Raw genomic sequence first — 26,897 nt, 5'->3', positions numbered from 1 at the left:
ACCTATCAACCTAATAATAATGTTGCAATATCGATATCTAGGTATTTAGTCAAAACAGTGGTCATATTTAATTCACGCCATATTTCCCAGATCCTAATCCTGCATATAAAACTAAGTACATCATAAGAAAACGAATGCACGTTACTACTCTTTACACTTTCTGTTTGGATGCAAACTGCATCTCGTTGTATTAGTTGAATCTGAAGTCCAACATGAGAAAACGAGGACAAAAAACCCAGCAGCCCTACTAAGTGAAAAGCACTCTTCTCTCCCCCTCCAGTGAACTACGACGTGTCCTCAGCCAAGAACCTGCTGCTGCTGGCCCTGACGCAGGAGGAGCAGCAGAAGTGGGTGAGCCGACTGGTCAAGAAGATTCCCAAGAAGCCCCCCCCACCTGAGCAGTTTGCACGCTCCTCGCCACGCGCCTCCATGAAGGTCCAGCCCAGCCAGTCCATGAGGAGGCCCAGCCGACAGCTCCCCATCAGCAAGAGCAGGTAGCACAGCACCAGAGGGCATGTCGCTTTGAGCTTTATGGACCAGCTTTAGAGAGAAACAAGCGTTTCACAAATCGACATTCTAGTTTGTATTAAGTGTTGGTATATGCTGGAGGCATGGAGGTTCTGGGTTTTACTACACGCCATTGGGAAAAGTACATTCTTGAAATGGACTATCTGTATACAGGTTAGAGTTTGTGTGAATGCTTTCTTTGCTAATGCTAAAAGATGAACGGGGAATGGTCACAGTCTTCCCTCTCCTGTAGTGTGCTCTGTAGGTTTGTGTGCATGTCGGTCCCTTTGTTCCCTAACACTCACGCTTCTATTGGCTAGCTCTACAACACATTGTTCGTGATAGGCTAACGAGCGGGACATCTCTAAGCGGTTGACCAATCAAAACAGAGCCAGCCAGCTATCCAATCAGAGCAGACTGGGCTCTGGTTTCAGACAGAGGGTGAAAAGAGGTTTTTGAACATTAAAGCATGGAGACATGTCACAGTAGAGGCACTTAATTCTAATATATACCTGAAAATGAGCATATTACACATGCATACATCAACACACAAACATCCTGACAAATTGTGTTAGACACTATAATAGTAGTGTTCATTTCGTTGACTAAAACTATGACGAAATATGTTTGTCAACAACCTTTTTTTCCATGACTAAAACGAGACGGCACCGACGTCAGTAAACAATAACTGTAAATCAACATGCAATATCGTTGACGAAAAAGGAGGAGACGAAATATTATCAAAGATAACGTTACATCTGATAGTCAGTTTTTCTCCCAGCAGTTCCATTTCCAGTGCTGCGGCTGGGCAGCAGCTGTGTGTCTGTGCTGCGCGCGGTGGTACATTTGAATTACACCGGGCCAGCGGCACACTGTGAACTGTCAGGAAGACTCGGATCTAACTCATGGTCTAACTAACCTTACTTAACAGAAAATAAAATGGCAACAACAGGGCTTGGGAGCAGTGGTCGCGTTAACCGAATACCTCCCCCCCCCCCCGTCAGTGCGAGTGAGTGACGAGTTGTGTACAGACTCGACGGGTAATAATGGATTATGACGGAAATGTTACGATCCTGTCCGTCAAAATGACTGATAACGAAAACGTCTAATGCCACCACTGCTTGGGAGAAAGAAACGATGTGATATTTGGGCCCATTTTCGCTACAATGAGGCGGAGAAAAAAAGCAAATGCATTGTTTTATCAGAAGGGAAGCAATGTGGCCATAACACAGCTGGTAAAAACACCACAAACCTGACCAGATACTCTCTGCAAAGCTGCTTTCTTAATCATTCAACCTGTGTTTTTCATCAAATAAGGACACGATATAATCTTATTGTGAAATAAGTTTGACTAAAATTACAAATTATTGGTTTTGGCTAGACTAGACTAGTTTGACTGAAATGTTCTATATAATCTGATGACTAAAAAAGACAACAGTTTTCATTGACAAAAAGTAGACTAAAATAATTAGTTTTCTTTGACTAAAATAAGACTAAAATGCTCAGACTTTTAGTCGACTAAAACTTGACTAAATAAAAACAGGATGAAGGTGACTAAATATGACTAAAACTAAAAAGGAAATGTAACACAGGACTAAGACTACGACTAAATAAAAAAATAGCTGACGAAATTAACACTATATAATAGTATAAAGTATTTTAAAGATGCTCATTGTTCTCAACTCTAGTGCACCCACAGTCATCACAAAAGAAAGAAGGATATGTCTACACTTGTTTTGGAGGGACAGTTATATGAATGCAGTGGAGCCTTTCTTTAGAGGAGTATAAACGTTTTTTTGTATCTAGAATTTAGAAGTGAGGGTTTTTTTTGTAGTGTGAGTTGTGGAGCTTTGGTCTCTGTATACACGATGCTTCTCCCATCTGCTCAGTCTTGTGTGACTCAGCATAACTTACATAACCCAAACATCTCTTTGAATGAGAACAGTAGGCAAACCTAACACTTAAAAATAATAGTTATCCTTTTTCTTGATGCTAGTTTTTATGAGCAGGCCATCAAAAACTAATCCTCCCTTTCAGATTGGAGGACTTTGGTCTCCAGGACTGGCACTGGGCTTTGGATGATATCGATGAGGATTGTTCCTCTATTCATTTCTGATGGTGATATGGTAACACTTTGTGCAGTGTGCTGTGCTGTGCTGTGTGATGATTTCAGTGGCAGCGTAACACCCATTCCACGGGGCATCTTCAATTTACACAGCGGCAGCTCCAATTTGCTATCATTTGAAACGAGAATCAAATTTGAATACTGATAAAAGAAATCAGAGTGTCAAGAGCCTCCGCTACGTGAGACCCATAATGACGTCTGGCGCTGTTCTCCAGTCACATCATTCTGTTAACGGCCTTCTTTAAACATGTCTCCCCCTTCGTGACCTCAGCCCTCGCAGGTCAAACGGCTTCAAATTGAAACGAGAGGACCCCCAGAGTACACAGTGGTACAACTGACGACTTCTCCCCCCTCCTTTACCCAGACGTTTCCCTGTAAAAGACTCAATCCCTGAATGTGTGTTTACAACCAAAAGGTGTCTTTTTGCACTTAGCTGTTGAGACACAGTCCTGGTTGTCAGTGTGGTGCTGGTGGAGGGCTATGTCCACATGTTGGGCCCAGTGCATGCTGTCAGGGTCACTCATAGCTTGAATCACCTTCGCACTGGGTGTTTTTTTTAATTAAATGTATTTTTTCACTTTTATGGTTCTTTTCATAACTCATTTTAGGGAAGAACATCAGGGGCATTACTGATTTTATTTAATCACCATATATCTCTGGCATGCTTTTTGATGTGAAATAAGGTCTTCTCTTTTTATTTTAATGTTACATTGTTTGCAATAAAAGGACTTAGGGTAATTCAAAAGGGTATAATATAGTTTAATCTTTCAGCACTGATGTACTTATTCATTTGCCACATCGCAGATATATATATTAACATATATTTGGTATGTATTAGTAAGTGTCTTCATGATGTAGTTTGTCCACCAGAGAGCACTGATGCCTTTGTTTTTCAACATGTCAAATGTCTCTCAGTATATATCACTGCCCCATTCTTTAAAAAAACAAATTCACGGGATGGTTTTAATTAAAACAATTTATGTAAAACCGCGTTAGTGAGGTAAACTTTTATCAAAACCTAGACAAATTAGATGTAAAATTATTGACTTTCTTGAATGAATGTAATTGTGATAGTCATTAGCTACGCCAAGTATATTCAATATATCTTACCAACATTTCAAAACTAAGTGCAGGATTCTTCACTTGGTGTTATTTATATCCTGTGAGGACATGTTGTCATCCTCTGATCAGTGTTTGCTGTGTCTAATGTCACATCTGTTTCTCTCTCTTCCTCCAGTTAACCACGCTTGAGATTGCAGCGCATCGTGGATGTGGTGGTGGGGGGTGTCCTCCTAAATCAAAGACTACACAAAGCTCCGTTTGCAGATCAGCACACTGAACCCATCACATCTCCACAAGCCACCCGCCGTGCTTCAGCCTGTGACAGTCAGCATTCCCTTTTTTTACCCGTGGAACTTCTTTTCGGGGCATTTCCAGCGGGTAATCAAACTCACCTGAGCACCCGCGATCTCTACACCGTGATGGATATATTGTAAGAGTATTAGCTCCTCCCGGGCCCTCCACTAGACCTATGAAGTGTCTCTGAGGGCTGAAGTGGCTCGTTCAGCTCCCACAGAACACAAAAGAGCTCTTATGAGCCGACAAGGGGACACACTTACCTCACAAGGACACTTTCTGACTGAAGGACCCGACAGAAAAAACTCCTCACCGCCTTTGGGGATTCTTGTGGCCAAAAATAACGTGTGTATAATGAACAATATGAAGGGTATAAAGGGGGAACACTACACTCGTTCTGTAATGGCTGAAGACTTGATCTCACTTATCCAAACTCTTTTATTGATTGTAGCTTCCCACAACTCTGCTTCACACGGGTCACAAATTGAATAAGGTACTTAAGCAAAGCAGCTGTGAGGGGAAGGAGTGTCAGCAAATAATTCCTTGAGTGCCTCTTATTCAGATTTCTGACTCGCTCTGGATCACCACTTGCTCGTTACAGATGGCATTAGATTAGACATGAGATCCTCACAACCCCCGTAATCTTTCAAACCTGCACTGTCAGTTATGAGGGTTAATGTTTACTGAATTCAAGGGGTGCACCGTTAACGCTTTTCTGATCCGAGCTCGACTCATTGTTTGTTGTTTGAATGTACTTTACCAGAGACGACACGCAGGCATTGTATTACTTTATCCAAATATACTTGACTGAAGCCTGCTCTCATCACCAACTCCTCTGAGTGAACCTGCATGTGTTTGCCTTTTCAGGCCTCCACCTCTTAGGATTTAGGGGAATCCATACGGGGGCCGACAGGTGCAAACAGGCTATAACGACCCAAAATATCTCCCATCAGGAGCAATGCACTGAAGTTACCAATACGCTGCAAATATAAAAACACAAATGTGCCGAAACACATGCAAATGAAGAAACATCTTCACCAACTTGATGATAAATGCCCATACACATGTCAAAACACCACGGAAACGAGGACAGTAAAAAGTGACGCACACAGCTGGGACGGGAGCGCTTGTTGACGTTCGGGGATAATAAAGTTGGCCAACTGTCACTGGAAACTTACCTAAAATGTTTTATTTGCTTATTTTAACAATTTTGTAAGCTAGCAAGCTAACGTAGCTAACCTACTCATTTCTGGTATACTGACAAAACAATCGTGGAACAGGCAACAGTTGGCCAACTAGCTGTGTGCGTCACTTTAAGTGTATCCGCTTCTGTTGTGTTTTGAGCTTCTTGCAGCATTTTTTATTTGCAGTGTTTCGTTTACACAGCGCTAAACATGTATTGTCATGTTGGTGAAGATGTTTATTTGCACGTGTTTTTTTTAAATATTTGATTCGTTTCTGAAGCTGCTGCATGTTTCTCCTAATGGAAGTGTTTTGGGACATTGATGGGTGTTTGCAACTATCAGCCTCCGTAAATCTACCCATAAGAAGCAGAAACAATGAAGGTTATGCAATCATATCCCATGAGTCAAATACTGAGCAGCACTATTCCATTCAAAGTTTTTCTAAAAGTGTTTTGTCCTGATATTTTTGTATTAAAAGTAACCAAACTCGAGTTTGGGCACATTGTTGTGTATGTGGCTTATATAGCAGGTGGAGAGTAACTATTTGTGTGCGTGTGTGTGTGTGTGTGTGTGCGTGTGTGTGTGTGTGTGTGTGTGCCGAGTGCTCTCCTTTAACCAAGAAGCATGTTTTATACATATGAATATACACAGTCTATATTTTACATGCCATACAGTGCACATTATATTATTTATACAGCCTTGTCCACTTTGTATTTAAGGGCTCTACATCCAGATTGCATGTTTGCTACCAAACTGCTCTATAATAATAACTTCTTCAACAATAAAGACATGGATGTGCCTTTTGGTTTTGGATTATTTTTCTGTTTTTAAAATAAATAATTTTGTAAAGGTGTGTGATAACTTTGGGTTTTTAAAGTGTGAGACAAATTACCACAATGTAATGTTTTATTAAAATAGTTCAGATAAGGAAAGCTTTGCAGATTACAGTATTTCTCATATTGCATAGAAAAATGTTCTTTATCTAACAACACTACATTATGTCACATACAGTAGGAAAAAGCATTGTTTTTTTTGTCACTAAAATGTTATAAAAAAGATATGAGGTAAAAAAAAAAGCACATTTGATGGGTAACTTTAAAAAAAGCTGCCTACATAACCGTCTTTACATGTGAGGTTTGTTTTTCAGTCGTGTCTGCAGTAACGGAGATCTCTGCTACACAGATCTGGGACCAGCTGGTTTACAGGACAGTCCGGCTCAGGGTCCCCCTCCAGCTTTAGTCCTCCTTCTTGGAGCTGCTGCTGCGCTGCCTCTGGTAGTAGAGCACGGTGAGCAGCACCCACATGTTGAGCAGCGTCATGACGACGAACCGCACCAGAACTGTGACAGAGACACGTTTTTTTATTAGATTTCAAATACTTAAGCAAAGAATATAAGTAGACACACTTGACATCATGATATCGTTTTGTCATAATGAATTGATTATGTGCACGTTACAGGTGGTAAAGGGTTTACAATGGTCACCATATTTCATTTAAAGTTGACCTACAAAAAAAAACGAGAGGTTCCACCTTCTCTGCAAAAATGAATACTTCTTCAAATGCAAGCAGAAAAAAACAACTTATTTTGCCCTGCAAACACATTGGAAACTCATCTATGTTTATTACGCTACTACTAATGTTTACATTTGGCCTATATATTGGTTTGAAGTGCCTTTTCCCTTTCACAGTATTTTAGTTGACTTACCCTTTAATTCTGACAAGATGGGAATAACAATACTGATTAAGTACTTCAGTTTTATGTAAATATTTAGCCATTGGATGGATGGAACAAGACCAATAGGCAGAGGTCCAAAAAAAGGACACGAGATGCAAAGAAGGCAAATAGACACAAAACGAAAAGGGCACAGAAATGACCACAAAGAGATGCAAAATAGCCATAAAGATGGCCACAAAAAGACCAGAAAACTAACAAATGACCACAGACACCAAACACAACTCTACAAAGACGCAAAACGAGCATTAAAAGGTCAAATCAAATCACATACAAAGAGAAACAAATCACATGTTTTTTCTCATAGCAAAGCACCAGATCACAAAATAAATCCTTGGTTCATGTAAAACTATGCTGATGGTTATTTAGGAAACATCTTTTTAAAGGGTTGCCTCTGAAATGTTTCTAGAGATCTGTGGGGACCCTGCACACCCCACAGTCATTTGCCATTCAGTTTGACTCACCCTGCATGTCTCCAGTTGTCACTGTGGTGGTGTAAATCCGTGCTGAAACAAAGAGGAAGCCGCGTTAATCACATCCTCATTAATCAAAGAGAGCGTCTAATATTTCATTAATGAAGTGTGGAATTGCTAATTTATGAAATTAGGAGCAGTACATATTCATGCACTAACACATTACATTAACAGTCCTGTAGGGAGAAGAACATCTCATAAATTGGTTAAACACTTCTGAATGTGTTAGAAATGCTAACATGAGGGTTAGACAAATAACAGGAGGATATTGCCGTTTTTGAAAACTGGATCCTAGTGTACTCTGGGTAATATAAGACTTAATTAACCTAAACTAAATTGCTTGTTATAAGGCTTGTTATTATGATCCAAGTGTATCTAGAAATCCCCATGAAACTTGCCAATTTTATAATTGACTTAAAAGAGGACTTATTATGCTAATGTTCAGGTTAATATCTGTAGTAGTGCCTCTACTACTGTGACATGTTCACATGCTTTAATGTTCAAAAAGGTATTTATTTTTCTCATACTGCCTGTATATGTAATATGTAAACAAGGCAATGTCTTAAGTTTGTGCCAATTTGCAAACATTTCCAGAACAGATCTGATCATAAGATAAAGCCAGATTCAAAATTAAGTAATTTTGTAGACAGAGTGAAATGTTTTCCCAGAGTGAATTTTGGATATGTTTTTATCTCCACATAAATCTGAAAATACAGTCAACAGCCATTACTAGAAAATCCCCTTCTGCCATGTTTTTGGAACTACAATGTTCCATAAATAAGACTTTGAATTCTATATGGAGCAAACACTGCAATAACCTTTAGAATATAGATAGGAATGAAACTGAAAGTGCTACATACAGGGTGTCCACGGAGTCTTAAAAAGTATTAAAAGTTGATAAATCAATTTAGCGAAAATGAAGGCTATTAAAAAGTATTAAAAAGCATTTTCCAAGGTATTACATTTTGTAGCTTGTTTTCAATAAGTATATAAATTGTCCAAAGAGGTAGTATTCTACAGTTTGCCTGAATGTAATCATTGCGTAGGTGTGTAGTGTGATTCTGTGTAGTTTATTTATGGCATCCCGTTGGATTTGACGTCATCTGAACAGGACATCGCACGCTCACTGCTTGATAGCGCGCAAAGGTCCGTTTACGCCGGTTGTTAAACAACATCGTTATGGGGAGATGCAAGTCTGCGTCCAAATGGTTGGAAGATAAGGAGGAAGGACAATCAATACTGTATATAGTAAATGTGAACTGAAGTGTGTCGCCAATGTAACCGGTTAAAACTCGAAGTGGCGATGAGGTCTTAAAATGTATGGAAAGGGTCTTAAAAAAGGTCTTAAAAGGTATTACATTTGACTTCAGGATTCCTGCATATACCCTGTACATATGTGGAGATTTTAAGGCATTACCTATCGCTTACCAGGGGTTTTTCTAGAAAAATATAGTATGAGGGCGCTGATCTTGTATATAACATATATCAATTATCTCGAGAACATGTTGCCAGTATACAAGATGGACGTTGGAGCTCCGTAAAAACAAAGCTGTCTCTGCCGTCTGACGGTCTATTTGACACAATTTTCATATTTTGGAGTAATTATACAGTTTTAGACGAACAGAAATATTGTTTTCTGGCATCACACAGGGAAAATCAGTATTTTTGTATGCGGGCACACGCGAAAGTAAGAGGGCGCAGCGCCCCTCACCCTGTTTAGACAAATCCTGCTAACTTTTGTGGATTTTTGCGGGAATCTACAGAAGTAAATTGACAGTGTAGTTACAAACGACTACATTTGTACTTTGGATGTTTTCTTTCCACCTGCCTGACAAAAAACACATTCTGTACGGAAAATAGCCACAAGTCTCAACCAGTAAAGTGAAAAAGTGATAAACATTTTTCTCTGATTCTAATTGATCAAATGAGGATGTTGGAGCATTTAATAGCCATAGAGCCACAATATTGAGGCAACGGTGGAGAACAAAACGGAGCTAAAAGAGGAGTGAGTTTGGACTTGAATTCAAAGTGGTTACCCCTGTTCTTCTGTTGGGAACTGGGAGGTCTTCTTTGTTTTCATGTCCAATGTGTGATACTCACCAATACATGTGAAGGTAGCCATTGCCCAGGAGAGGGCGCTAACCTGTCCTGCGTCCTTAGACTTCCACATGCACTGCAGCTGGGCAAATTTACTGGCTGCACTGATGAATATGCACAGGCTCTGTGGAGAGAGTGGAGGTCAGACTCAATAAACATTCAGTATATGGTTTATAAAGTTTCAAAACACTTTGCGTAGCCTGCAAACACTTTTATTTTCAGATAGAAAGCAGTTGAAGGATCACCGCTCTCCCAGACAAACTAACCAACAAAGCTATTTGGCATTCATAAAGCCTGTGTGTCTTCCTTTGGCACACCAGGTGAAATGAGGTCTGGATAACTTCCTGTCCAAATCTCCACCTCATTGATCCTGACTGATGACCTCTCTTTGCTTACTTTGTGACTTATGATTGACGTTAGAATGATTCATTACCATGGCCGAATCTATGATCCACTTCTCCAGAGTGAGGAGCCTCCAACCCCCGACAAACCTGAACACATTATGTTAAGGCAATAACACGTGACGCACTGTAAAAGGCATCACTGGGTCATTGGTTTTCGTTTACAGAGGGAACACAATTGTATTTGAGGTGATGAAAGGATACAGCAAGGTGTAGAGGAGGCTCTGCTTCAGGTTGCCGTTGTAGTGCAGGATGAGGAGCAGGAGGATGGCATCTGAGGTCACGGGGAGATGGAACAGGCACATGATCAGTGGACTGCAGGCTTTCATTTCCTTTGAAGGCGTACCAATATCAGTTCTCACTGTGTCATTAACTCAACCAGAAACTACATTCTCTGCTTCAAAATCGTTCTTATATTTTCTACCTCAGACCGTGTTTAAGAAATGAACGTAGTCACGGACCATTTTGAAGGCGTGCCTTTTGTTACTGTTGACCCGCTGATAGACATTCTTCCAACTTGTTTTTCTTTCTTTTTTGGTACCAAAAGTGACACGAGACGTTTGGTCAGTTTGACCAAACGCTGAACAAGGTTTTTAGGCAACATAACTTGCATGAATTGAAAACACTATTTAAAATGATAAGTTCTAAGAAGAAACGGGAGACTTACCCAAACCATACATTAACGCCCTAAACCCTGAACTTTATTTTCTATACAACTCTAAATGGGACCATAATTCAAAGTCATGATGTATTCAAGAAGACTTTAACCTAGCAATTGAGACTAAAAACTCATTAGGAACATTTTCAATGAGGTAAGAAATCTGGTGAGAACTAGGTTCATTTTCTGGTAGACTTCTATACAATCTGATTTATGTACAACCAGTGGAGTTGCCCGCTCCTGTCTATTAGAGATAATGCATGTTTACGGCACTTCCACATTGGCTTCACTTTTTTTTTTAGGCCTGGAGGTTGCTGTCTTATAATAATAATAATAAAGCTTTATTCATATAGCACTTTTCATACAACACGTGCAGCTCAAAGTGCTTTACAAAATGACACATCACAAGTTAAAAACAAACAAGAAATTCCCCTCAGATTATTTGTTAAGAACTTTAAAAAGGTACATGCAGCAAAATATAACATTTTATCAGGTCAATAGACACAAGGAGGTAAAATGTATGATAATAAAAATAAATAATGGTTTCTCTCTGACAGATAAGACAGGGGTTCCCAAAGTGGGGGTCCCGAGATGATTACAAAATAAAAATTGTAATTGTAAAAATGTTTATCCATTTAAAAAAATATATATTATTAATAATAACGTGTGCATAGACATTTTTCAGGGGCGGACTAGCCATCTGTATAATTTGCCCGCAGCGAGGCTCCCCCCGTTGACAATTCACTAGCGCAGTGTTTCAAACTTTTTCATACCAAGGACCACTTTACCAATAAAAAAACACTCACGGACCACCTGACTCCACAAATATCCAAAAACAATAGGCCTGCTTACCACTCCAACAGTACATAACAGCCTAATAATGATCTGCATGGTCTGCCTACAAAACAAAAATAAAAAAACATTTATGCAGCCCCAACAACAGCCTCTGATCATCAACAGACTTCATGCAATGCTTCATCGGATGCATATATTACAGTGTTAATTTCGTCAACGAAAACTATGACGAAAAATGTTCGTCAACGACCTTTTTTACATGACTAAGACGAGACGATAACGAGCTAAAAATAGATTCTTGATAACGAAAATTTGACGAAATGTATATTTAGTTTTCGTTGACGAGACGAGACGGGACTAAGGTGTTAATGGTGGACTAGCGGACATTCAAAATGCAGCATATTTTCCCCCAATTGCCCGTCTTGTCTGTCAAAATGCATCTTACATTTCTAACTTGCAATATCATTATTTCCGCTCTCTTCACTCCAGAAGAGCGATCTCCCTGTCTCTCTGTGTGCGGGGGGCGGGGCCTAACAGACACGCTGCAGCGGCACACAGAGATCTGCCGGGGACGGAGCGTTCGGAAGTATAGAGACACTACAAGGCTCGATGTGGACAAAGCTCGTTTGCCATGTTTTCGCGTTGACACGAGTAGAGTAGTCTGTCCAAACAGCCGGCCAAAAGGCGTCATATTCAGTCGGAGAAATGCACAATTTTCGACTTCCTTAACTCGTAGCTCTGTTGCCCCAATTACGAGTAACGTTATCACATCAGGTGTGCAGAGGTGGGAGAAGTACTCAGATCTTGTCGCTAAGTAAAAAAATACCATAGTGTAGGAAGAGTTCCTCAAGTCAAAGTATGATCATCAAAATATATTTAAAGTAGCGACAGTACAAGTAGTGATTGTGCAGATTGTTCCATTTCAGAATAATATATATGATATGTTTTATAATGATTGATCATTAAAGTGTTCTCAAAGCTGGTAAAGGTGCAGCTAGTTTGAATGATATATTATATATCTGTATACTGCAGGGTAGCTTGTGAATTTACTAAAGTCTGAGTTAACACTTGATTATATTTCACATCATTCATCCACATCTGTAAAGTAACTAAAGGTATTAAATACATGTAGTGGAGTAGAAGTACACCATTTAACTATGAACTGTAGTGGAGTAGAAGTACACAGTAGCAACACATTTAAATACTCCAGTAAAGTACAAGTACCTCAACATTTTACTCAAGTACAGTACAATATTTTAACATAATTATATATATTTAATTTATTTCACATTTTAAATAAAGCAATTAATTCGGTTAACAATTTGTTAGTTTTTTCCTTTAAAAAATAACAAAAAGTAAAGAATACCGTTAAAGTACCGGATCGATAAGCAGTATTGATAAGACTAGCAGTACCGTAGAAAACCTTAATGATACCCATCCCTAGATATTACACTAGTAAAGTGTTAAGAGAGTGAAATGTTGCTTTACGAATTTCAACACTTGATGCTGTCACCTTGATTACAATTTCAGATACCTGTATTTGCCTAACTGAATTGGTTTAAAGAGAGAAAACATTTTGACTAAAAGTTGACTAAAATGTAATTTTTCATCGACTAAAAGTAGACTAAAACGTTTTGAGTTTTCGTCGACTAAAACTAGACTAAAACTATGAAGGATAGAAATGACTAAAATGTGACTAAAACTAATTACCATTTTCGTCTAAAGACTAAGACTAAATCAAAAACAGCTGCCAAAATTAACACTGATATATTAGATAATAATCTCTATCTCACTCCTAACACATATACTGTAAATCTACTTTCAGCATGGATAAATGTTCATCAAATACATCCATTGTTTGTTCTATATGCTTCTAGCAATCCTAAAAAACACATATTTTTTCTAGAACAGATTACAAATCGCCTGAAAAGGGAACAAACAAGTGGCAACATGTTTGACGAAGGTGTTGCGCTGGGCTATATCATGCAATCGAAAGTGAAACTTAAGCTCGCTCCATTGCGGAGATATTCCCGTGAGAGTGCGGAAAACTTCAATTAATTCACTAGCGAACCTTGTGAACCAAGAGAATGACCCAATTGTCAGAGAAATGGTCTGCTTTCCTGTAACCATACCTCTTACTGTATTTTAACCTGACAGGGACAATGGAGGTGGGTATATGAGGAAAAAAGCCAAGTAAGGATTCTTACTTGGCTGACATTTAAATTCATACAGCTCACCTTGTGCAATGAGGATTGGATATTCCAGGTATGTTGGCGGTGGGTAGTCATAGTACATCTGGTACGTTACAAAAACAATATACCTGGAAAGAATAGGGGGTCAGGTTATTGCATTGTGTTATAATGTTAGCTACTGAATAATATGTTTAACATTCAAGAGCAGACAAGGCAAAAGCTGGGTGTGTGGCAGAAGAAGCCTGATGCAATGGAGGGGGATTGAACAAACTAGTTGTGGTCCTAAGCACAAGTAATTCCTGAGTCTCAACAGCTGAATGCCCGCTCACCAAGCTTACATGCAGCTGGATGCAAGTTTACAGGCTGCTGGTGTGTTCAGTCTTTATGTGCAGGCCTGAGGAAATAATGCAAGGTTGCCATAATTATAAATATGTTTATTGAAAAAGCAATCGTTTTCATACACAGAGGCAACTCAAGGTGCTTTAAAGGTCCCCAAATATACTCTTTTCTTTTCAACGATATATTATAGGTCTCAGATATATAGAAAACATGTCTCTGAAGTGTTTGGCTTGAAATACCAACCAGATCATTGTAGCATCCCATAAACCCCTCTGTTTCAGTCTTGTTCCAAAAGTGCTGATTCTGTGTCTGTAGCTTTAACCAGTTAAGCCCCAAGCCTGTTTTTGAGGTCTCAGGCTCGAAAATGACATTCCCAGAACAAATGGCTATATCTTCACTTCTAAAAGGGGTAAATTAATAATCTTTTTTCTCAAAGCAATGATAAACCTGTGAGTTGGATGTAGAAAAGTCAGAATCAATACAGATTTATTTTTATTTTAAAGTAAATTCAGATTGAACATCGTAAAAAAAAAATTAAATTATAGTTTCCGTCCAAAAAATAAACCATTACTTATAGTGAAAACCACCCTTGAATGATGGGATAGTAGACTAAAAGCTTTAGGAATCCAAACTATAACATATAATAAGTACCCTGTATCAAGATTGATGCAAAACAAGTGACGTTTGACCTTTTTAGAGAGGTTTAGAAGAAACAAAAACACTTCTGGGGTCATTTGGGTGGATTTTCCATATCTCTGGAACCCATCGGTTGATTTTGGTGATTGACACCTCTTTTTAACTGTTAGAGCCAATAGAATTGAGAGGGAAGTTCCAAAAATCCATCTAAACATTACCCATTGGTGAATAGAGTGATGCGTAGCCAGAATGCCCAAAACCGGAAGCTGTCATACACTCTTGTAGCTATCATAGCAGCTATATGAAAACTCCGTTATTGACATAAATATGATGATGGATTATCAGTAATCATTTCAAAGTGACACGGACACATTGGATTAACCTTCAGCAGCGTTTTTATCGTTTTAATGCCATTGAACACAACTTTTGATCAGAAAAACAGCAAAGGTAAGACGTTTTTTGCAGTTTTGGCTCCGTAAAGCTAAGTTGTTGTCTGGTTTCGCATTCGCTGCCCTGAGTTTTGGTCGCAGTGATGATACTTATACCTCTGGAATCTGTGGAATCTCAGCTTTCATGTAATATCTTGTTTGTGCAGATCCGATAAGTAATAAGGTATTTCTACCGTGAGTTCTGTGCTATGTGCGTTAGTATTTTTTAGCTTAGGGCTAATTCAGAGGCTTGATATTACCCTTGTGTTTCGTTTACCTAAAAATGGTTAATATTGCCTGATAGCTGAGTTTCTTACCGTTAAGTGGGTATGACACATTCATAGTTTGTTAAATGTTAAGAAGCCCTTCTTGCAAGATGTTGCGTTTTGCCCCGTGTCGTTATGACATCACAAAGTGGCCAAAATCTGATCAGCTCATTTTTTAGACAGGTTTTTATATAAATGGATCAGGAAAAAAAGTGAGCGGATCTTTTTTCCTGAAACTTTCTGAATCTCTTAATACAGTACATGTTTATGTATAAAAGTGTATTTTGTATAATAGGTGACCTTTAAAGGTAGGGTAGGTAATTCACTTCAGAAACACTTTTTGTTATATTCCATAGAATGCTCTTAACATCCCGATAGCAATGAATACATTAAATTCTTTGACAATAAATACATAAACAAATTTCATCTGTGGAAGCCGTGGCGCTGTAAAAAGCACGACCAATTATTTTAGCCGGCCCGGCTAAAATAACTGGATGGCCTACCTGCCTGTCAGCCTTCCAGCTCGTGCACAAACTTACAAAGATATGGTGGTTAAAATGTATGCCAAATGTACCATTATGAAAGAAGGATTAAGTATCGTTTTATATCAAATGTAAGGACATATTAACCTTTTCCTAAAATCAAATTAATAATGATTTATGAACATTTTAAATGGAGTTTGGAGCACAGGTTTAAAGGCGGGGTTCTTTACACGAGAGAAGTAGCCGGTAACAGGAAGACAGCATCACATCCGTCAGCATTAATAATAATAAGTAATGCACTGCTTATCTCAACACTTTAGATACAATTGATTTAACTTTGCATATAAATTGCACATTTTAAAGGTCAATAACTGCACTTAGTGAAAACTCACATACCCGAGCAGTTGGAGGAGTAGACTGTTGAAGCTGACTCCTGCCGAGGACTTGGCCCGCATCAGAGCAAAGATCTGCGGGAACTTGAGCACCATGCACAGCAGCAGGGTGCTGAAGTTAGCCGCGTGCAGCAGCGTGTCGGACTGCATTGTTAAACACTAAATGTGACCTAAAACTTGTAAGATTTCCGACGATATGGCTAAAAGTGGCAGCCAGATGCTGCTGTGTTGTCACCAGTGTCAAGGTATATGCATCTAGGAAAGACTTCCGTTTTGTCCTTTCAAAATAAGAGCTACTCCAGCTCCATACTACTAAAGGTGACATTTATAAATATCAAAATATTAATTAATGTATTTCCAGTCCCCAGTTATATTACCAAAAATATATAAAATAATTATGAATAATAATACTAGTTGTTGTTATTACTATTATTATTATCATTATATCATTTTTAAATTAAAAGAAAAAGTAAGATTGTTAATTCCCCCCAATTTACAAACACTCATTCCCATAGAAGCATGTGCATTATTTACCAGATTACATTTGTTACTCTCATTTAGAGCAAAGTAATGGCAAGATATATCATGGTATACTATAACTATTATTCCAATCTTCATTGTCGTTAGTGTTTTATTTTTTTTGCACTAATATAAATAATGACTTTAAAGTTTTAAAGTTTTAAAGTTGAAGACCATCTTTTCCCACACTGTTCTTATAAAAGATAGTTATGCTCTTATTTTGAAGGCAAACTTGTTTTATTTCCTTTATTATGCTGTGAAGTTTCCAGTCAGCTGGCACCTTGTTTCACTTCCGCATACATCCACTGAAATCTGATTGGCTGTTAAGTACTGACACGTTAGACCAAAGTATTTGAAGTCTTCATTTCGGAACATGCAAAGTTTCCATCTTCCTGTATTCAGGTTGAATGAGTCTGTGTTTCAACTTGAGACAAAAACACATTTAGAACCTCATAGTGAAAGTTACACATAGTGCAACATGTTGGTAACTTTCACTATGAGGTCCTACTACTGTAAGTCAAAGTAAGCACTAATACTCAATACTATCTGTAAACTCTTCTGTAATCTGCTGTATGGATTAACAGGATCTATTTACAACAACAAAATGTCAGGACACCCAAACATTAACATGCAAAAGCTTTATTGCAATGACACATTGAAACCAATCCAGATCAAACAAGCTTTTCAAATTCAACAACATTTTTCTCCAAATCTATAAAGGTCAGTGATTTATAACAATATACATAAAGGCATTTTAAAGCAGCTACAACACATAAGGTGCAGAGTCAGTGAAAGCTATATCCTTATGAAAAGCACACAAAATAAATGAATATGCGTCCAGTATGGAACAATGGCTTAAAGGTCCTGGCAAACATATTACAATGTAACAGCTTTTTAAGGCATTTTAAATTGAAAATGAAAGAAAAGCACAACAAAATATATTATGGGCTTATAGCATCTGCAAAAAATACTCCCATTTTAGGTTTCTAAACTCTTGGCTAGAATTTGTTTTTCCATATTCTTTTTTTGTCACTGCAGCACTGTTTGAGTGCACAGAGAAGGAGGTAATGAGGTGGTGATACAACCCTTTACTCATCCAAATTTGATCAGGTGTCTGGTTCAATTATCAAGTGTCGGATCAAACACCCGATCAAGCTCCAATGACATGAATCAAATATCCCTTTTCACCTCACCGCTGAGCAAAGGCCTTCAACATAAACTTCTATCCTCTGTCTTATGGAACATTTTGCTAAACCGATGAATAAATGAATATACTTCTGTATGATCATTGGATGATATAACTGGTAAATTAGCAGATGTAGGACGGCAAAATCATCTCACTAGTCCTAGCTTCCACCTGATACTTCAAAGTCTGTATCTTACTAAGGTTTGTGCTACACCATGTCAACCCATCTTAGCCCTACATCATGACAGTGCGGTCTGGCTCTGATGGGCACAGGTCCTGCTGACAGGAGTCTGGTCTTCAGAGCTCTAGCAGGGCAGCATCTCTGGGTCCAGCTTGCGGCGGTGGTTGCTTCCAGACCAGAGCAGCAGCCGGTCCAGTTGGACCAGATTGCTGCCCAGAGGAGTGGACAGCCTGCTGCCAAACATCTGGTTGGTGGTGTTGGGGACGCGATCAGAGAAGAGGGGCACGTTGCTGGGTAAGGGCTCCTCTGGCTTCAGCCGCCCCTGCAAACACACAGAGATCACATGGTTGTTGGCAGCATTCGGCTGTGATATGGCTCCAAAGTAAGGGATATAAATAGGCGCATTCACACCGCAGTACTTTTCCCACAAATTCCGGTGTGAACGCGATCTGTACTTAGTTCATGAGAACTAAAGAGTTCTCATGAACTAAGTACAGATCGCGTTCACACCGGAATAAGTTCCTGGGGAAGGATTAGGCAAATGAAGCCGCTGACGTCACTTCTTCTTCTTCTGCTTTGGGTTTACTGGCAGGCCGCAAACAACTTCACGGCGTATACTGCCACCCGGAGTCCCCGGCCGGAAGTCCCCGGAGTTGGGGACTGGCTTCAGTAGAAGCTGCTGGGACTCCCAGCAGCTTCTACTGAAGCCTTCCGAGTAAATCGCCAGAACGCCGACACCTCCTCATCTCCACCGCTCCCATGTTTTCTTTTGTGTTGCCATAAGTTAGTCTCTCTGCGTTTGTGCGCTGGGATAATGCTAATGCTAATAATGCTAATGCGATGATAATAAAATGGCGGCTTCACAAAACCTTTTGGGAGTTTTACGGGGCGTGGTTTGCAATCCGCCCAGCCAATCAGAAATAGGAACCTTTTTCTCCCACGAAAGTACCTGCTCTCTAGCAGGGACTGAAAAGGTGGTAAAAAAGGTTCTCATGAACTAATTTTAGTTCCGGCTCTTTTTGGTGTGAACGCGACATTTCAGAACTATATCGGAACTAAAATGGGAAAAGTACTGTGGTGTGAACGCGGCTAATGTATCAGGGACATGAATCCTGAAATAAGTTATCAAATAGGAGGGTTTTCAATACTGCATAAACATTTGTATTTTACTGAGTATTAAGACATGTTTATAGATGCACGCCTCATTTTTTATTCAGGTTGATGCACTATTTTAAATAATTAAAGGGAAAAAATCCTGACAAATAGGCGCTTTCACACCGCAGTACTTTTCCCACAAAGGTTCATCAGAACTTAGTTCATCAGAACTCTTTAGTTCTGATGAACTAAGTACAGATCGCGTTCACACCGGAATTAGTCCCTGAGGGAGGATTAGGCAAATGAAGCCGCTGACGTCTCTTCTTCTTCTGCTTTGGGTTTACTAGCAGGCCGCAAACCACTTCACGGTGGTGTATACTGCCACTCGAAGTCCCCGGAGTTGGGGACTGGCTTCAGTAGAAGCTGCTGGGACTCCCAGCAGCTTCTACTGAAGCCTTCGGAGTAAATCGCCAGAACGCCGACACCTCCTCATCTCCACCGCTCCCATGTTTTCTTTTGTGTTGCCATAAGTTAGTCTCTCTGCGTTTGTGCGCTGGGCTAATGCTAATGCTAATGCGAGGATAATAAAATGGCGGCTTCAAAACTTTTTGGGAGTTTTACGGGGCGTGGTTTGCAATCCGCCCAGCCAATCAGAAATAGGAACCTTTTATCTCAAACGAAAGTCCCTGCTCTCTAGCAGGGACGGAAAAGGAGGTCAAAAGGTTCTCATGAACTAATTTTAGTTCCGGATTTTTTTGGTGTGAACGCAACATTTCGGAACTAAAGTGGGAAAAGTACTGCCATGGAATTGCCCATTGCTGTTAGATAACAACAAAAATGAGCAATATTTCTCGTGTTTGCCATGCACAAACATCATGGAAACATTACTGCGTATTCATTTGAATATATTCAGAGTTTCAGCACCTGAAAAGGTGTTTAGATGCATTTATTTCACAGGAATCTCATCAACATTGAAATTCACACACATATTTAATCTTACCATCTGATCATAGTCCTTGAGGAAATTCCAGTTCTTCTCCCTGTGGAAAACAATGCATTTGTTCATCTCCATAGTGTTAATGAAATGATAACTAAATGGATTTTATAATCATTTATTTAATATCATTTATTGGAATAAAATCACACTGTACATTTTACATTTATATATTCAGTTTAATATTTAATAGTCCATCTGTCACATACTTATGTATATAATACCTTGCTTTATATCTTGTTATTGTTAATTTGTCAATTCAACATGTATATTTTCTACTTTCTTGTTTATTTCTTGTCTTTACATTTGTATTGTACAATGCCATGTCTTTTTATGCTGCTGCAACACAAACATTTCCCAAATTGGGATCAATAAAGTACTATCTTATCTTATCTCCAGAGCCATACATTGTTGTGCATTTGTTTTGTCACCGCCCCTTCTGATTAGTGTTTTGGATAGACATAGAACATTGCTTATAACCAGGGGTGCACATAACTGGTACGCAGGTACGCATGCGCGGCAACAATCTGAAATGCGTCCCGTCACTTGTGTCACAAAGCGCATTTGCGTACCGACGTACTTGTGAAGCTTTTCCAGAAGGCGGTTAGATCACCGGACGACAGAGTCGGTCTCCGTGTGCACAGACAGGGCTGCTGTTAACGTCGGTCTGTACAGCAGCCCTGCGCTAAAACAGCTGATCACAACGTTCACACGCTCCGCGGTCACGAAGCTCTGTACTTCCCCCCCCCCCCCCGTTGACAATCGCGAAGCGCTGTACTCCACCCCTCCCCCCCCCCTTGACAATCGGCAGAAGTTGGAGTACCAAGCACTGACTCCAGGTACTCATCTGAGTACCACACTGAGAAAGTTGTGTGCACCCCTGCTTATAACAATACTGAACAATGTTTAACCTCTACATTTGAATGTAATAGTGAACCTTTGAGTGACAAATCGTATATTTGTCGTTGGTAACTGTCACATATAAGTTATATGATATAACACAAGTCAGGGAGGCGTGTGGTGTAGTGGGTTGTCCATAGGTGTTCGGATCAGGGGGTCACAGGTGCAAAACTGCAGTCAGCATGTCGTTGTGTCCCTGGGCAAGACACTTCACCCCAAATTGCTCCTGTGGGGATTGCCCACAGTATTGAGTATGTAAGTCGCTTTGGATAAAGCGTCTAACAACATGTAATGTTCTCAATACTCAGTAGCTTATCATTCATTCATCTATTTCCTCAACCTGCTGTTGAGCTTCATTATGATCTTGGCTTGGCTTTTGCTGACCAGTCAGCCATACTGACACTGAAGCTAAACCAGTCTCACCAGTCCTACCAGCTAAACCAGCCTTTTGTAGTCCAATCAACATCAGACTAAAAAAGTGAGCCTCCCCCCCGGACTTATTTTGCCCCTAATATTTCCCCACTCACCATTCCCGCACTCCTCTCCTCTCCCCCCACACCAGCTCCTTCCACACCTGGTCCTGCTTCACGGGGTCTCTCCTCTCTGGGTTCCTCTCCCCGGGCCCCGCGGCTCCTGTCCCGAGGCGGCCCCGGTCCCGGTCCGCTGGAGGCTCGGTGGTTTTCGGCCTGGCTCGCTCCGGTAACCGGTATCCCGCAGAGGAGACGCGCCTCACATTGTTCATGTCCATCTCGCCTGGAAGCTAGATTAAAGTGTTGGTTTGTGCTCAGTGAGTGTGAAAAGAAATCACTGCCAGCCGATTTGTTTACGTTTCCATGGAAACCGTGTTCTGGCGCCAGCTGAGGGCAAGTGACAATACTTTCACAATAAGATGTTTACAGGCCACCATAAACAAGGCTATTGCAGGCTGCCTAACTACAGGTAATTACAGCAGGTGAGAATCTGCACCGTTTTTGGGTTGCCCATGCATTATGTGTTAACATTTGGAAAGGCTTTGGGATTATATTATATTGTGCAAAACAACACATGCAATTAATATTTAAAGTACCCATCCCTCATTTTCATTGTGATAAAAACAGATTTGAACCTTCTTATCTTATTAGGGATATTTTTAATTCATAAAAGCTTCTTTTCTTAAATACACCCTATTATTAAGTGTTTTTACATTTTTTGTTTTTGTGAGTTGCCTACATTTTTAACCCAAAACGAATCCATATCAGTAAATAACATGCGCTCAAAGGTGTTTGGTTTGTTAACAAATCATTCTTATTTTTTTTTTTTTTTTTTTATTATTTAAACTGTTTGTTTTGTAGTCCTTCTATGTTCATTACATTTTGATGGCTGATAGTTTGTGTATTTTTGAATAAACAGTTACTTTTTTAATGTATCTTGTGTCACATTGTCAATTCATGAAAATAATTGGGATCAAAAAGATATTGATGTTGGCCTTATTGTGTGTTGAGGATCATCAAAAAGTATGGGGTTAGGGTAAATATCCCCTAGCCCCAAAATATCCCGAAAATAAGCATCAGTTTCCAGCAAAGGGGAAGATCTTATTCAGAGGCAGCTTCATGCAGTGAAGGCCTTCAGGTATGGGGGAACCCACTGAGTAAACTAGTTAAATAAGCAGTCAAAGGTAAATGTTCTGTGCACCACAAACTTCTGTCCCTGTGATATGACCATCTGCTGGATAGGAATATAGATTATGTGTGTGGATTTATCCCCAAGGATAAGGCTGGATGTTTACTTAAAAAAGTAACCTAATGTACACTTCTGTTCCACTTTACTTGCAAGTGTCATTGTCATCGTCAAACAAGGAAATCAATGTATCATTAAAGTGAGTGTTCTGATCAGATCCAGTGAAACATGCATTCCTAGAGAAGCAATTGTGAATTCTCAAATTAAAATGAGAAATGTACTTGTTTAAAAATAAATAAAACGTTTCCTTTTTTATTGTCACACAAAGGCCTACATATGTCAGGATGTTAAAAAAAAAAGAGTTATACCATGCTCTTCGTCATTTGTTTATCATATAATTTATTCCTGAGATTTATAAAGAGAGTAATGTTATTTTATATCTATTATATCTGTTATTACCATAGACTGTATATATAAAGGTTATTACACATATTTTGAAGACCGGAAATCACGCTATACGCTTTTATTTTGAAACCTGAATGCAACAACAGGATGTGCCTCAGCTTTGCAGGACACACTGGGCATTTGACGGAAATGAATTCCGGTACTCACTTTCTGATGATTTTTCCCATGAGCGAATTGAAACGAGCAGCAAGGTCAAGGTAATGTTAATCTCTTTTGTTATCAGTACGCTTAACGTCACATTTGTTTCTATTTCTAGTAGTAAAGGGCATTTTAAGCTGGTAGAATGCCTGACACAGTATTGATGCTAGACAGCATTACCTCTGCGCAGCTAACGTGAGTGGACAGGAGACAGAATATCACTTTATCTCAATGGGCAACTTGTTCCACAACGCACGAGCATTAAAGACGTAGCCGCTAAGTGCTAATATGTAGCTCACATGCACTAAAACAAATACCACGAAAGTGTAGCTGTCCAAGTACGAGCAGGGTGTTGAACATATGCTAGCCAGCTAACACCTTCCTCTCAGCTAATGACAGGATAAATCAAATGTATTAAAAGCCAAACTTGAGGGGAAATAGGCTAAATAAGTGTTGGGACATTTGGTAAGCTTCAGGTGCTGCTCACTTGTGAGACCAGCAAGTAGTCACTGCTTAGTAAGTAAGTTAGCTTAACTAATAATTTAGTATGGCTACCTGTATCATACGCTGTATCATAGGTGGATACCTAAAACACCCTGGTTAAAGGTTTTAATAAGCAGTTAGATGAACCTAATATACTTTAAGATTCTATTTGTGTAACTATTAGCTAATAAGAGTGTTGTTGGCAGTGCATTAGTGGGATGCACACAGGTGTTTTCAATATTGTGTTTGATTAGACCGCCCCTCAGGTGGGCTGGAGGCTGGAGCTATGCTGTGAACTGTAGGATGTCACTAAGTACAAGTTCAAATGGCAGGGGGGCTTCATTAGGCCAAGTGGAAACACCTGTGTTGATAGTCCATTTGTGTCTAGGGGCTCTGTGGTTATGATATTCAATAGACATTATTCAACGTCATACCAGGTAGTTTCACAGGTGTAACTGATGACATAGAAACTGAATGCATTCCATTTTAGAGAGCTGGTTCCAGGGTTCTGTTATTGTGCATGCTGGCTCAGTGACAAGTCCAATGTCTGCTTTAAAAAAGGCTTATTTTACAAACGTTATCCTCTCCAAACAAAAACAAAATCACAATTTCTCATGTATTTGACCTAAGTAGCCACATCGTTTTTTTTTAAACTATTATTCTGAGAGAATGCTGGTTCACTAGCCAAATTCTTCCAAAAACGTTGTTGTAATGATTGCTGGTTTAACGTGGCATTTAAATGATTTACACACACTCACACAGTTGGATGGTTAAGCAGTCAAATAGCGATGGGTGCCACATTGCTCTAAACTATCAGTCAAATATGTGACAGTAGTACGGTTGCTTTGTTAGCTGCAAGGATGGGAACAGGGTGATATCATGGGTCAGACAAACAAAGAGAGGCTTATGGGTAAAGTGGGCCATTGTTCCAATTCACACTGCAATGTCCTAATTTCTAGACAGTTAGTGACCTCAGAGACGCATCACAAAAAATCTATAAGTTGGTGCTGAATAAATGAGTCAAAATAGCACCTCTTTTCACCCTCTGTCTGAAACCAGAGCCCAGTCTGATCTTATTGGTTAGCTGGCTGGCTCTGTTGTGACTGGTCGACCGCTTAGAGATGTCCCACCCGCCTATCATGTTCAATGTGTTGGAGCGCTAGACAATAGAAGCTTGAGTGTTACATAGTGATGTCACAATGTTATTGAAGTAAACAAATGAGATGGAGGTGTTTCAGGCAAAAGCATAAACTATGTGGTTTAGAGATATGGAGACCGCATTTCAGAAAATTAGCCTAGTACTACTCTTCCAACACCCTTCTACCAGGGTGTCCGCGGGGTCTTAAAAAGTATTAAAAGTTGATAAATCAATTTAGCGAAAATGAAGGCTATTCAAAAGTATTAAACGGCATTTTCCAAGGTATTACATTTTGTAGCTTGTTTTCAATAAGTATATAAATTGTCCAAAGAGGTTGTATTCTACAGTCTGCCTGAATGTAATCATTGCGTAGGTGTGTAGTGTGATTCTGTGTAGTTTATTTATGGCATCCCGTTGGATTTGACGTCATCTGAACAGGACATCGCACGCTCACTGCTTGATAGCGCGCGAAGGTCCGTTTATGCCGGTTGTTAAACATCGTTATGGGGAAATGCAAGTTTGCGTCCAAATGGTTGGAAGATAAGGAGGAAGGACAATCAATACTGTATATAGTAAATGTGAGGTAAAGTGTGTCGCCAATGTAACCGGTTACAACTCAAAGTGGCGATGAGGTCTTAAAATGTATGGAAAGGGTCTTAAAAAAAGGTCTTCAATTTGACTTCAGGATTCCTGCATATACCCTGTCTACAGTCCTTTATTTAATAAGGTGAAATGGAAAACACCTAGTCAGTGCATGTGCTTCTGCATGAGGTGTTCAATAAATCCTTTACGCTTGAAGCTGTCGGTTCAAGGATGGGCTTTTATTTTCTTACTTATAAACTTTTCACTGCCACGTGCAAGACCCAAAGGACCACTGGATTGGCCCAGCATTTAGTTTAAAGTCATGAGACACAGTCTGTATTGGTTTATTTGGCATTCATGAGATGTTCTGCTGTTATGATCTATATCTCTTATTGCTAAAGCCAGTCCTCACAAAGCAATTGTACTTGGAAAATAAATGGTATAGTCCACAAGGGAATCCTTACCTTTGTATTCCATTACACATTAAAGCTGAGTGATTTCTCATTTTCACAATGGGATTTAACTGCATACAAATCATTTATTCTAAAATATTTCCCATATGGCTAAAATAAATAATGTATTAGGATATAATGATAACTAGGTTTGAATTCATTTTTCATGATATAATAATGAACTTGTGTAGACATTTCACCAACAGATTTGTCTTTTACAAAATTAAAATAAATTACTTTTTGAAAGGTCACAGTGAGCTTCAGCTACACCTCTCCTTTGGAGCTGACACAGATTCAGTGAGTTGGGCCAATGGGTGCTTTCACATGATGAACGCTTGCTGTCAAGAGGGATGGGACACTGGCCTTTACGGTGAAGGACATCCACCCTAATCACGAGCACCACTTTGCTGCTCTTTCATGCTGTGTTTGTTTGCCCTGTCACCCCACAGACACATTCTCTGCATCGTGGGTCTTACGGTTGACTAATCAGATGAAGTGGTGGTGCGGTCAGCAGAGCACACGACTGGAAAGTGAGAGGGACATTCCAGACGGGGAGAGTCAGAAGTGAGAACTAGCTGCTAATAGCCCCTGGACCTGGGAGTGAGGGGAACAACAGGGCACATTCAGAGGGTGGGAGTGTTATTGGAGGTGGAGGAGAGGACTGGTATTTTGAGAAGCAGCTTGGTTAGATGTTCTAGTGGATCCAGTCTGTGTCTCTTGATTTGAGTTTGGCTGCACTGGAAAGCTCTCATGGAGATCAACCAAAAAGAGGATAAAGGAGAAGATGGCTGTGAGTGTTGGTTGGTTTAGAAGCTTTGAGGCTCAGTGTTTCCTTGCCAGGCTTAGGTGTGTGCTTGTGTGTTCATGCGTGCTGTAGTTCAACCTCCATACGTTTTCTATCCTTTCCCCAGCCCTTTACAGTGTAAGTGTTTCTAAGATTAGGCTAGTACATAAGCATATCTTCATTTGACTATATATTTATTTTGTCTTTAGGCAAACAACAATCCTCACTATATCATCAATCACTTTTGTCAGTATACTTTTT

At 39.6% G+C, this 26,897-nt stretch overlaps 4 protein-coding genes across 10 annotated transcripts in view; 2 read left to right on the top strand and 2 right to left on the bottom strand.

Annotated features, from left to right (window-relative positions):
• rock2a (rho-associated, coiled-coil containing protein kinase 2a) overlaps positions 1–5,971 on the top strand; it is a 55,660-nt gene extending 49,689 nt beyond the window's left edge. The window contains 2 exon segments of the mRNA XM_034135210.1: positions 281–494; positions 3,870–5,971. Of these exon segments, the coding sequence (XP_033991101.1) occupies positions 281–494; positions 3,870–3,873 (218 nt within the window). The 3' untranslated portion in view covers positions 3,874–5,971.
• An 89-nt stretch (positions 5,972–6,060) lies between these two features.
• Positions 6,061–16,308, bottom strand: slc66a3 (solute carrier family 66 member 3). Its single transcript, XM_034135212.1, has 7 exons — positions 16,068–16,308; positions 13,566–13,648; positions 10,080–10,149; positions 9,908–9,965; positions 9,478–9,598; positions 7,369–7,410; positions 6,061–6,511 (listed from the first exon to the last, which is right to left on the bottom strand). Exons 1-7 carry the CDS (start codon positions 16,211–16,213, stop codon positions 6,408–6,410), a joined length of 624 nt encoding a protein of 207 aa, XP_033991103.1. The 5' UTR covers positions 16,214–16,308; the 3' UTR covers positions 6,061–6,407.
• An 897-nt stretch (positions 16,309–17,205) lies between these two features.
• On the bottom strand, positions 17,206–21,762 carry cunh2orf50 (chromosome unknown C2orf50 homolog). Its single transcript, XM_034135271.1, has 3 exons — positions 21,466–21,762; positions 20,045–20,084; positions 17,206–18,271 (listed from the first exon to the last, which is right to left on the bottom strand). Exons 1-3 carry the CDS (start codon positions 21,684–21,686, stop codon positions 18,074–18,076), a joined length of 459 nt encoding a protein of 152 aa, XP_033991162.1. The 5' UTR covers positions 21,687–21,762; the 3' UTR covers positions 17,206–18,073.
• Positions 21,763–23,166: 1,404 nt separating this feature from the next.
• LOC117486736 (CAP-Gly domain-containing linker protein 4-like) overlaps positions 23,167–26,897 on the top strand; it is a 35,340-nt gene continuing 31,609 nt past the window's right edge. For 5 of the 7 annotated variants that reach the window (XR_004556312.1, XR_004556311.1, XM_034135265.1 and 2 more), the window contains exon 1: positions 23,167–23,256. The gene's annotated coding sequence lies outside the window, so the exon portion shown is untranslated. Of the gene's footprint in view, positions 23,257–23,372; positions 23,393–26,301; positions 26,417–26,897 lie in introns of those variants that run through there. The other 2 variants (XM_034135262.1, XM_034135263.1) reach the window with 2 other exon arrangements.

The sequence above is a fragment of the Trematomus bernacchii genome, unplaced genomic scaffold, assembly GCF_902827165.1.
Source record: "Trematomus bernacchii unplaced genomic scaffold, fTreBer1.1, whole genome shotgun sequence".
Lineage (NCBI taxonomy): Eukaryota > Metazoa > Chordata > Actinopteri > Perciformes > Nototheniidae > Trematomus > Trematomus bernacchii.
Note: the sequence above shows the minus strand (reverse complement) of the source record. Positions and strands in the feature narration are given on the sequence as shown.